This window comes from Halichoerus grypus, chromosome 6, assembly GCF_964656455.1.
Source record: "Halichoerus grypus chromosome 6, mHalGry1.hap1.1, whole genome shotgun sequence".
Classification (NCBI taxonomy): Eukaryota; Metazoa; Chordata; class Mammalia; order Carnivora; family Phocidae; genus Halichoerus; species Halichoerus grypus.
Genome location: NC_135717.1, coordinates 76,096,104 through 76,109,099, shown reverse-complemented (window position 1 = coordinate 76,109,099; position 12,996 = coordinate 76,096,104). Strand labels below are relative to the sequence as shown.

At 39.2% G+C, this 12,996-nt stretch overlaps 1 protein-coding gene across 4 annotated transcripts in view; it reads left to right on the top strand.

Moving 5' to 3' along the window:
* The window catches only part of CECR2 (CECR2 histone acetyl-lysine reader), a 171,089-nt gene that overhangs the window by 92,489 nt on the left and 65,604 nt on the right, over window positions 1-12,996 (top strand). For all 4 annotated transcript variants that reach the window (XR_013449051.1, XM_078075421.1, XM_078075420.1 and 1 more), the window contains exon 2: window positions 8,275-8,369. Coding sequence is in view for 3 of the 4 variants with exons in the window: in XM_078075421.1 (XP_077931547.1) it covers window positions 8,275-8,369 (95 nt within the window). In the remaining variant the exon portion in view is untranslated. The remainder of the gene's footprint in view (window positions 1-8,274; window positions 8,370-12,996) is intronic.

Sequence of the window (12,996 nt, the reverse complement as noted above, 5' to 3'; positions counted from 1 at the left end):
AAAGCAGCAATACAGACCTGCTGGCCTTTGGGGACTCCTGGGATAAATCGCTTGGCCAACTGAAAGTGTTATAATAGCCAGTTTCAGGTCCCTCACCATTATACCCACTCGAGCTGATTTATACTTTACAGTCTAAATTGGCATGGGGCAGGCCTTTGGGATTAAATTAATTTATACCAAGTTAGAAAGCATCAGCTGCCAAAGTCAGGGGTGCCTTCTGGAGGCTAGTGTGCTTATTTCTTCATGTATTCTAAGCTCACACTCCAGGCATTCTCTCTTGGAAAGCAGCTGGGATAGTCCTTCAGGAAGGCCTGCTTTGCATCTCCTTTGTGTTAGCGAGGTTCTGGGTCCTATAGAGAAGCCCAGATCTTTTACTGAGACACTGCATTGCAGTTGGTCCTTGTGCAAATCAGGAAGATTTGGAACCTTCTAAAATCAAATACAGCATATATGATTTTTTTATCTTGAGGCCTTTTTTCCCTCCTTAAAGTAAACTCAAAGGAATTATTATGCTTGAATGGCAGTAGTACAAATCTGTGATCTTGATCCTTACTTGGAAGTTGAAGAAAAGGAAGTTTGTCTCTCTATACCGCCTTCTTTAGCAAAAGATTAAAGAAAATTTCTGGAGATTAGAAGCGTGTCAACAATAAAAAGCTACCTCCGATGTTATTTAAGAAAAGGTGTTAAGTAGGTGGTTGTTATACATTAAAGGAATTAGTAATATTCATTCTGTGCCATTTGACTGTCTCCAGTCTGAAAATTATCTTTGTTTATTAGGCAGGTGGGACTTTTTAAAGTAAAGAATTGTAAATAAACGTTTTTCCACGACGACCCATGCTAAAGGCCCTATTTCTCTCTCATTGCCAATCAGAGTTTGGAGCTGTTCCCCTTGCTCAGTCCTGAGTTCTTTTCCGAGCAGCCACTGCCTGTTCTTGAGGGTGGAGGAGGTGGAAAGATGTTAAACAGATTTGTCCCTAATGAGCTGTGACGCCAGCTGCATAGAGGACAAATCCTGTTACTCCCTCCAGCTACTCTCTGAAGCTACAGCGGAGCAGTAGGACTGGGTCTCCCTTCTCTATGCTGATTTGCTGAGTTTTCTGCTCCCCACCCCCACCCCACCCACCCCTTCCTCTTCTGTCCCAGAGCATCTTGGCAAAGTTCAGATTTCTGTGCTCACAGCTCAGTGCCCACAGTGAAAAGGAAAAACAAAAGGGGCGGAGAGAAAGTGCGGGGGTGGTGTAGGGAGGGGGGATTTTAGAAGGGTATTCCTTAGTGCCTTACTTCTAAGACTTACTCTAAGCTCTGGGTTTGAAGGCCTAAGTAGTAAAGCTTTGAATAACCTGGGTTTCCAAATAGTTCCTTGGAGAACTGTTGGCTTTTATTGGCTTATGAACACGGTAGGCCATGTATTAAAAGGATTTTAATTTCTGTTGTTCAGAAACCTCTGAATTTTGAAAAGGCCACTTTCTATCTCTTCAGTCTTTGCTTTTTTCCACATACTTTCATTGTAAGGAAGATGAAACAATTGCAGTATTAGCGTGTTATAGAATATTTACTTTGCACCAGGCTCCACTGGCTTTTATAAGCATTGCCGCATATAATCATTACAAAATCCTTGGTGGTAAATACTTTTAATGGGACAATTTTTTCCTAAACTGTTGTAAGAAACAATATAAAATTCGTCATCTTAACCATTTTTAAGTGCACAATTCAGTAGTGTTAAGTATATTCACACTGTTGTGAAACAGAGCTCCAGAACTTTTTCTTCCTGCAAATGTGAAACTATACCCATTAAAGTGAAAATTCTTTAACTGATAAGCCAATTCTTCTGTGCAGCAGGATTAAAATTGCTTTCCTGTTACCTTTCTTCTTTGCTGTTTTTCTATAACATTCTTAATCTTCATTTCACCGGGGCGCCTGGGTGGCTCAGTCGTTGGGCGTCTGCCTTTGGCTCAGGTCGTGGTCCCGGGGTCCTGGGATTGGACCTCGGGCCCCGATTCGGGCTCTTTGCTGGGCGGGAGGCCTGCTTCTCCCTCTCCCACTCCCCCTGCTTGTGTTCCCTCTCTCGCTGTCTCTGTCAAATTAATAAAATCTTAAAAAAACAAAATCTTATTTCACCATGGGGTGAAAACAGGCCTATATTAGTGTGCCTTGGTTTATCCATTTGGTACCAACTGCTGGGGTTAACAGTAACTAAAGGGGAGGTGGTGGGGAGAGCTTTGCTCTCCAAGGGGTTTATCACCTATTCTTCATTCTAATCTTTACCAATTCTGCGTTAAGTTCTGCTGAGCTAGACGGGAAAAGTTTACTGATAACTTTGTCACCTTACAAGTTACCATGGCCTTGCATATTTTTTGGTGGGTTATCTAAATAGCTGCTGATTTATGAAGCATAATGTTATAGAAATACATTTGAAAAGCAATTTTATATTTTGAGGCCCATTTTCTTACTGATTTACGAGTTTACTATATTCCGTGGGTAAAATGGTAGACAAAGGCGAGGTGTTGAATTTTATTTGGAAATAACAGAGTTCTTTTCAATACTTGTCTCATTTGAGGAACAATTCAAGCCTGCTCAGTTCTCCTTGAAAGAGCTGATCCAACATCTCTGATATTCTGTCTTTCTATGTAACCACTTTCCCCAGTTGCTAACTCATTAGATCATGGTTGTGCTAGGAAAAGCAAACCTAGGTTCACTGGGGAGAAGTTTTTTACCAGTCCTCTTTAGCCTGTCCATCACAGTTGAGTATTGAACAAGAGCATTTAATATTTTTTTTTCGAATTAAGATAAGTCCCCAGTTTCTGCTGATAATGTTAAGAAAACTATGGTTGAATCACCAATGAAGCCTGGTTACTGAGGCAGGTAGAAAATATAGTGAAACAATTTTGTCTTTCCTTTTTCTTTTTTAAATTTCAGATTCACGGATTTTATTAATCATTGTTTTTGGTTCGTGATACATTCTCATCATTGGTGTATGAATGTTTTGCTTTATGCATTTATAAGTGATACCATCTGTGAAAATAGCATCCATCACAATTAGAACATCATCAGTATCGATACTGCTCTCCCATCCAGTCTTTTGCCTCCCAACACCTATGGGAATTTTTAAAAATGCAGATAGGGAATAAAAACTTACCTTAGATTTGTTGAAGAAAATACAGATTTGTTATACAAATGTATACAACTATTGGGCATGTATCTTAAGATAAACAGTTCTTACACTTACTAATTGTAAATTGACTTACTAATTTTGATTTCTGCTAACTGCCACAGGTTAACAAGATGTTAGTAATTTCAAACTTGAAAATTCATAATCTAACGTAAGTAGAATGTGGGTTTAAGGACATCTTATCTTTTGGCCATACCACTCTTAATGTTTGTAGGTCTGTGTTTATTTTGTCCTGAACAACTTGCTTTACTCTAATTTGTCTGTAATTCTACTTGATGACTCTCTGGGAGCAGAAATAAAAGGATGTTGGCAGTTGATACTGTTTGGAGAACACTTTAATCATGATACGTCCTCACATTCTAAATAGATTTATTTCCAGAAATGACATTCTTCTCTAAGGGCCAAATGACCCACTCTTCCCACCAGTGACTACTAATCTGGTATTTAGAGTAGTTTATTTAGTGGTTTACCTGGATATCTGAATTACATTTAATTCTTCAGTCCTTTCAGCGGGTTTCAGAGCTTGAGGCAGGAACTGTAAATTCCATAGATACTGATAACCACATTTTATCTGCATGATATGATTATGATCATATATTAATGCTAGGGTTTTTAGATAAACAAGGGGCTTTATCTGTTCTTGAGATAAATCATTTGAGTATGTTTGGGGTTACAATGTAAGGATTTAATTCCATCCTTATGTCAGAAATTCATTTTTGACGTTTCTTATATGTTTTAGAGCATTTTAGATCTATGGCATTATTTCATTTCTTTTGGTAATTATATTTCTTTTGTTCATTAAACCAGCATTTAATCATCTTCCACATGTTCTCAAATCCTCCCCTTCTTTCTTCCCACAGCTGCTGTTTTATTTACCTCAGACTCTGACCTTTTATCTTCCAGAATAGCACCTCCCAGACTATATATGCATATGAATAATGGGGCTCTTGTTAAAATGCAGATTCTGGTGTCAGTAAGTCTGTCTTGGCACCTGAGGTGCAAGCTTCCAGGTGATGTTGACTCTGCCCCCGTGGTCCCCACCTGTGGTACCCCTCCCAGGCATTTTTTTGAGACGGAGATCTGATCATTTCACTCTCCTTCTCCAGACTTGATTGTATATGGAAGTAAAGTCCACACTCTTTAGTGTGAAGATCCTTAAGGAACAGGCCTGTCCTGTCTTCGATTCTCTAACCACCCTCTCCGTTTTGGGGAGAGTCCTTGGTACTTTCTACACATGCCATGAACTTTCACATGCTCTGCCTTACTGTGCATCTGCCAGGTAAATATTGCTATATTTTATTATTATTGTTGCCTCTTCAGAAGATAATATTGTAGTTATAAACTGGACAACTAGAACTCGTGTCAAGCTTTTCCACTTAAGCCACAAGGGAATGTCTGGTGGGAAGCAGGAGATGCAAAAGAAAGGGAATTCATAGTAGAGCTTTAATTGTTCCTATATGAGTGACATTTTTTCTTTTCTTTTTTTTTTTTTTGGAGTCTCAGTGTAAAAATTAATGCAGGTTTTACACTTTGCTCTTTTTTTTTTTTGGAGTCTCAGTGTAAAAATTAATGCAGATTTTACACTTTGCTCTGTAATAGGACTTTAATAAAATTAATGTTTTAAATAAATTACTACTGAATAAAAGTGATCCACATGTATCCTGTGGCTTCTAGGAATCTTGGCATACTTCCACAGAGATCTGTGGTAAACTTCTCTTTGACTGTCTTTGGTAAAGCCTTCCCAGTTCTTATCTCTTCATATGTGGCCTTTATCATGGTTTAATTTGGTACTTCTGTTCTTTAAAAACACTAGGAGGCATCTGACTATAGCACCTTTAATCAGGAGTTACATAGTGCTCTTTAATTTACATTGATGAGGAGGACAGAACTCCAGCGGGAATGTGTAACAGTATGTGAACATATAGAGTGTTGAAGGAGTTGCTGGAGGAACCAGCAAAATGGAACTCAGCTAGGAAGATTTTATTTATTTTATTTTACTTTTTAAAGATTTTATTTATTATTTGTCAGAGACAGAGAGCAGAAGCAGGGGGCACGGCAGGCAGAGGGAGAAGCAGGCTCCCTGCTGAGCAGGGAACCCAATATAGGGCTGGATCCCAGGACCCTGGGATCATGACCTGAGTGGAAGGCAGATGCTTAACGACTGAGCCACCCAGACGTCCCTCAGCTAGGAAGATTTTATAGATGAAAGTTTTTCATGTAAAGGACCTACAGTATGGCTTGGCAGAAGGGAGGAGGGGAGGGATTTCTTTCTGTTTAGGGAGAATGGTGCATTTGAGGGCTTGGTTGGGAGTGATGGAGGTGGGTTATTAGAGCTGTTAAAGCCATCAGCCTTTCTAGCCTGGAGCGCATAGGCCAGTAGGAAGCAGCTTACTCTGTGGAAGAGCCCTGGATGGGGCGGTCTGGGTTTCACTTGGTCCTGGCACTGTTCTGCTGAGTACAGCAGGAGTCAGTTAACCTTCCTGGGCCTAGTTTATTTATCCTCAAATTGAGAGAGTTGAAATACTGTGATCTGTAATATACCTTCCAGCTCTGCTATTCAGTAATTCTGTCTCCTCTATCAAACAAGCTGGTCTGGGACTTTGTACTTCAAGGGTTCGGTTTCTGTTATAATTGCAGATTGCTTTGGAGTCTTGCCCACTGACCAAGCTTAAAATATGAACCATTCAAATTTTCCCTTGCTTTGCATCACATTTACTTCTGTCCGATCTTGAATTCGTGTTTCCCATTGCTGCAGTTTCTCTCCTTGGGTAAGTCCTTCAGAATTTTTCTCCCAGGCTCTTGCTTATGTTTAACCCCACCTCACACCCTCTACCACTAGAATTCCTTTTACACACAGCAGCTAAGTTAGTATCACTGTGCCTCTCCTCAGTAAAAATAACTGTGGTGAATCTCCATTGTCTTCCAAAGAAGAGCCAAACTCATTAGCTCAGTATTCATATCAGCTATCAATCTTAGCTCACATTACTCCCCTCTTAGTATCTACAGAATAGTTAAACTGAAGCTACTATCCTCTCAGTGCCCTTGCTCCCGTTGTTAAGTGCACCTGGTTATGCCCTGCTTCTTCCCCCATTGTCACGCCGCCACGATTTTCCCATCTTGGGTGCCACGGTCTTCATGAGTCTCTTTAGGCTTCCCACAGCCAGGAGGAGTCCTTTTCTTCTCAGTTCCCATTGCACCATAGCACCGTTTCTGTACCTAATAGTGCTCATTAGTTGGTTTGTCTATCTTTTTTTGTACTCTTAATCTCTCCAAACTAAACTAAGCTCCTCAGCACTTAGGCAGTACTATATTATCTTAGATAGGGTGGGTGCCCAGTAAATATTGGTTGAATGAATGAATTCTGGCTAATTATAGTTCAGATCCTTGTTATCTCTGGTTGGTAGAGTTTCTTGTTTTTCTGGATAATCACTAACTAGAAAAGAAGTCTGCCAACAGGAATTAATAAACTAATAGAAGAATAAGAACCATTGCTAAGATGTGTTACAATTCCCGAGTTTGTAATTAAGGCAAGCAAATGTTTGCAAGCCTCAGCCTTGTCTTTGAATTTTGAGTTTCATTCACCTGGGCTTTTAAGACAGTATGAACCTTTTCAGGTGAACTACCTCAGGGTAGTTTGTATTTTGTTTATTTGTGTCAGTATGCTTAGCAGTTTTTTGTCCAATGAAGGTTTTATTTATTTATTTTTAAGATTTATTTATTTCAGAGAGAGAGCGTGCGAGGTTGGGCAGGGGGAGGGACAGAGGGAGAGAAACTCAAGCCCACTCCCTGCTGAGCACAAAGCCCACCTCCCCAGCACCGCCTCATGACACTGAGATCCTGATCTGAGCCTAAACCAAGAGTCTGGTGCTTCACAGACTGGGCCGCCAAGGCACCTCTGTTTTAGAACACGTTTTAGAGTGAATGCTTACAAACTTGGGAATTTTAAAAAGTAAAGTAACAAATGGAACCATTAAAATAACTTACAAAATTATTTTACAGAATTACAATTAGAAAAACTTTAATGTTTTTATAGTAGCAGCAGACTCCTCTGTTAAGTATGCACTTGCCGTGTAATTGGTGTTTAGGTCAGACATTGTTTCATATGCACATCTCATGCTTTCAGAACCATTAACATGAGCCTTCAAAGTTTGGTTTTTATGTGTTTATAGATATGGTTAAGAGCCAGTCAAACCATAAGCAGAGTAGACCCTTGGAAAATGGCTTGCATCCTGGTTGAAACAGTGCGGGCAAACTTTGTATCCCAAGAGTTGATGACTTAGAACAGATTCCATCATCTTAGAAAATACTGGTTTAGAATGGGAGATTGAAAAGAGAAATAAGATCTCCTAAAATTTCCCACTGTCACTTTTTGTCCCAGTAGCTCCTCAACTTAGCTTTGTTCAGAATACTGTGCTAAGACAAGCTAAATCTTTGGCATTGTCTGCTTGAATCCCAAGGAAAGCAAATACATCTCACCTAGGATTAAACCATTAACATAGACATTACCTCACATCTCTCTAGATGATGTAAGATTATTCTCAGTTCTAGCAATGTCCCATCATTAGTCACTTAGGTTGTAGCATCCTCAAAATAAGAATTGCTAGCTATATTGCTCACTACCAGTGCTTTTTTTCAAAGATAATAGTGGTTCTTTAAAACAATTGCAGTTGGTTTACCTGTTAGAACTGTTAGGGGAATGAAGTATACATAATACATAATTATGTATTTGCTACTTTATTCTCTTACCATGAAAGTAGAAGGCATTATATAGCATATTTATATAACTTAAGCTCTTTGATAATTACATAGCTAGCATTGACTTATAAAAAGAGATATACTTGTGTTTCTTCTGGTGTGCAGAAAAGTGGAATGGAGCAATGGGAGAAATAAACCCCATGGAAAAACAAAAAGTTGAACTCGTTCTTCTAGCAGTAACTGTGGGAGGAAAGGCATAGTTTATCCATGGCAAGCAATTTGGCTACACTGACCCTGTAGTGGCTTGGAGAGTGATGTTGATGGTGTGGGTGATAGGAAGCTGGGACAGGTGGATTTTAAGAAATCTCTGTGTTTGATCTCAATCTCTCTCTCCTCCTCCTCCTCCTCAGGAGTTAGAAGCAGCTCTTCACAGAGATGATGTAGAGTTTATCAGTGACCTGATCGCCTGCCTGCTTCAGGGCTGCTATCAACGAAGGGATATCACGTGAGTAATCCTGATTTTACTACATATTTAATGTAAAAAGAACTAATTAACCAGGTGCACTGATGTTTCGTGTCTTCTGTAACAAACCAAAACTGATCATTTGCCAGTGGTATTTACAAATGGATTCCCCAGCTCTGTGTTTGGCTTCTTCTGCAGTTCAGTTTTAATTTTATTATAATCCCTGAGTTTATTTCACTCTGACAAATCTATATCCCTTACTCCTGGGTCTACCAGTTAACATAATCAAGTGTAGAATTTCGTCTTCTCAGTACATGTCTGTCTTTCTTATTTTTACAGAACAGCCTCTTGCAGTATTGGTAAAATGTTGCCTAACAAATTAAAGCTAGATTTTACTACATTTCTACCACTTGAGTATCTTCTATTGTTCACATAACCAGTAGCATAATTTTTAATATGGAGCTTCTAGGCTCCCTCACACCATAACTGCCAAGTAAACAGCTCTCTGATACATTTCACATGTACAGACATTTGGAGCAAAATTTTATCTGTGTAGACGAATAAAGGATCTTCCTGATAAGGCCTCATTCCTTGTTTTGACCCTAACTCGATACACATTTTCTTTGCTACTACATTTCTATACAGGGTGGAACTGTATAGAGCCAACTCTTAAAAAAGTTGAGACAAATGATTTTCCAGTTTTCAGTGCTCCAGAGCCATGCAGGGCAGGGGTTTGGGGTTTTAAGGTTTGTATTTTTCATACAGTTAAAGATGCTATCTCAAATACTTCTGCTCTGTTTTGTTTTTTTTTAGATTTTATTTATTTATTTGACAGAGAGAGAGAGCACAAGCAGGGGGAATGGCAGGCAGAGGCAGAGGGAGAAGCAGGCTCCCCGCAGAGCAAGGGGAGCCTGATGTGGGACTCGATCCCAGGACTCTGGGATCATGACCTGAGCCGAAGGTAGTCGCTTAACCAACTGAGCCACCCAGGCGCCCTACTTCTGCTCTGTTAAATCTACTCTTAGGTATCTGTTAGGGCTGGGAAACTAGGCCCAATACTAATGTGCAATAAACTTGTCATTACAAGATAAGTAAGAGATTGATGAAACGCCATTTTCTTCATGGTACAAGTTTGTATCTCTTAAGGGAGAGTTATTGCTCAGCAGAGAGCCTGCTTCTCCCTCTCCCACTCCCCCTCCTTGTGTTCCCTCTCTCACTGTGTCTCTCTCTGTCAAATAAATAAATATAATCTTAAAAAAAAAAAGAATTTGGGGGTATCAACATAAAAGCCATGAGAGCAAGGGAGTCGTCAGACTGTGTATTTAAGTAAGCATCCTGGGCAAGAGGGAAAGTAGGAAGACCAACTAGGGGCTAATGAATTAGGGGAGAAAGGAGAGAGAGAGACAGAGTGAAGGACTATTATGATGGTACAAGTAACTAGACATGGTGTCTCCAGTCTTGACCAGTCTGATAGGTATAAAGTTGTTTTAACTTGCATTTCATTGATCATTCTTCACAAGTTCAGTATCTTTTCTTAGGTTTATTGGGCACATTTGTGGGGTTTTTTGTTTTTTTTTGCTGCTGCTGTTGTTGTTGTTTTAATATTTTATTTATTTATTCATGAGAGTCAGAGAGAGAGAGGCAGAGGCAGAGGCAGAGGGAGAAGCCGGCTCCCCGCCTAGCAGGGAGCCCGATACGGGACTCGATCCCAGGACCCTGGGATCATGACCTGAGCCGAAGGCAGACGCTTAACCATCTGAGCCACCCAGACGCCCCTATTGGGCACATTTGTAATCTTTGTATACTTGACCTTCTTGTTAATATACTTGGGTCATTTTACTGGTGTGTTGAAGATCAGGGAAAAGAAATGCCCATTTAAAATTTGTAAGGCTGTTTTTCCTCTAGGTTCTTCTATTTCATTCTTGCACAAGAGTGTTCCTTTACCCTTGTCAGTTCTGAACATTGCCCATAACATGCCAGCGGGTTAGGGTGAAAACAGTTTCCTATCTCTTGTGTGTGACAATGGGGATAGAGAGGACAGTCTGGTTGAAGATTGAAATAGCTAAAGTCATATCATTTATGGAATAAATCTTCCCATCCCTGTTGGCATGTGATATCTCTTTGATCTTTTCCCAATTTTTTACTCCTGCTTGAAACTACTTGGTTCTTGGGGCACCTGGGTGGCTCAGTCGTTAAGCGTCTGCCTTCAGCTCAGGTCATGGTCCCAGGGTCCTGGGATCGAGCCCCGCATCGGGCTCCCTGCTCCATGGGAGGCGTGCTTCTCCCTCTCCCACTCCCTCTGCTTGTGTTCCCTCTCTTGCTGTGTCTCTTTCTGTCAAATAAATAAATAAAATCTTTAAAAAAAAAAAAAAAAAAGAAGCTACTTGGTTTTTTCTGATCGTACCTGTCAGTCTCTTTTGGCTGTGATACCACGCTATGTCTCCCTAATATATTCACTAGCTTTGTGACCTGTGCCTCAGGTTTTTCATCTATAAGATGTGTTTAATGATAGTATCTCTACTTGTTGGATTGTCATAAGGTTGAAATAACAATCTGTATATGAAACAGTAAGGATATTGTCTGGGACACAGCAACTAATAACATTTGAGTGATTATTCCTTTATATTATATTTTAATGTTTGATAAGGATGGTTCTCATTAATCCTTCTGTTTAAAATTTGTCTTAATCTTGCTTCCTCATTCTTACAGAAAATAATTACATTATCTCATCATGTTCATAAGATATTCCTTTATTTTGATTAGAGTCAAATGAACTTATAAATAAATTTAGGCAGAATTGACCTCTTTACAATGTTGAGATTGCTTTTTTATTCAAGCTCTTTCTATTAATCAGTAAAAATGTATAGTTTGATTCATTTAGGTCAGATACATTCTTGGCTATTTTAATTTTTGTTACTATTAGGAGTTGAATCCCATTCATATTATAAGTACTTTGGAAATACATTCTTCTGTATAGATCTTGAATCTACCCAGTTTATTGATCTTGATAATTTTTTAATTTGATTCTCTTCTCATTTTCTAGGATTATCATCCCTCTTTCCTTTCGGTATTTGTATTCTTGTCTGTTCCATGCTGTACTAGTTATCCACTGCTATGTAACAATACCCTAAAACTTACCAACTTAAAACAACAAAAAATTATTGTATCATCATTTCAGTTAAGATTCTGGCTTCAGCAGGATGCCTGGATGGCTCAGTCAGTTAAGCGTCTGCCTTCGGCTCAGGTCATGATCCTGGGGTCCTGGGATTGAGCCCCACATCGGGCTCCCTGCTCAGCGGGGAGCCTGCTTCTCCCTCTACCTGCTCTGCCTGCCACTCCCCCTGCTTGTGTGCACACGTGCGCTCTTTCTCTTTCTCTGATGAATAAATAAATAAAATCTAAAAAAAAAAAAAAAAAGAATCTGGCTTCAGCTAAGCTGGGGTGTGTCTAACATAGGATTGCTTAGAGAGTGCAATCAAGGTACCCAGGACCTTGACTAGGACTACAGTCCTATCAAAGCTTGACTGGGGCAGGTATCCATGTATTTGTTTTCTGTCTCTGCATAACAAGTTTCTCCAAACTTAATAGCTTAAAAAATCCATTTATTATCTCACAGTTTTATAGGTCGGGAGTATATGTGTGGCTCATCTGGATCCTCGGCTCAGTTTCTTATGGGGCTGTAATCAGGGTGTCATCCAGGCTGTGTTCTAATCTGGAGGCTTAACTGGGGAGCAATCCACGTTCATTCAGGTTGATGGAAGAGTCATTTCTTTGCAGTTGTAGGACTGAGGTCCTTATTTTCTTGCTGGCTGTTGACTGGGAGCTCCTGTCAGCTCCCACAGGTCATCCACAGTTCCTTTGGCAGCCACATGGCCTCTTACTACATAACTGTTTGTGTCTTCAAGGCCAGCAGGAAAATCGCTCTTGTGTGCCAGCAGAGAATCTTATATGATATAACATAATCATGGGAATGACATCCTTTTGCCATAATAAAAGCAAGGTATAGACAGTCTATCATACTAAAAGGAGGGGATTGTACAAGGGTGTGAATACCAGGAGGTAGAAATCATTTGGGGCCTCTTAAAGGCTGCCTGCTATACATGCTTTTACCATATTGGCTTCCAGAACAAAACTAAATAATAATGGTAAGATGTATGCTTGCATCTAATTATATTTACTTAAATATTAATAATTATTTTGATAGATTTTTTTGTGGATAAGAACCAATTAATTGGTTTTTGGATAATCATATTTGGTTTTAATGGCTCCTATAAGTATATGTGTGTATTTGAATTATATATATGAATATCATATATAAAAATATAAGAATCATATATATGTGAATTATCAACAAGAGGTTTTGATTTGCCCTGTTGTAAATGGGGGTAAATGGCTATAACCAACTTGTTCCTCATTTAATTTTATTCCTCTCATATTTACCATTAGTCTCAACCATAAATTAGAGAAAAAGTATATACTTACTTTGATAACATTTTCTATAAAAGTAATTAGTTTGAAAATAATGGATATTCTGCAGAATATTTTTATCTTAGATGCCAACTTTTACCATCATTCATTATAATTTCACTTGTGTTCGTTTCATTTTTTTTTTTTTTTTTTTCATTATGAGGTAAAGAAGAGCTGGTATGAGGTCATCTCCTCGTTTAAT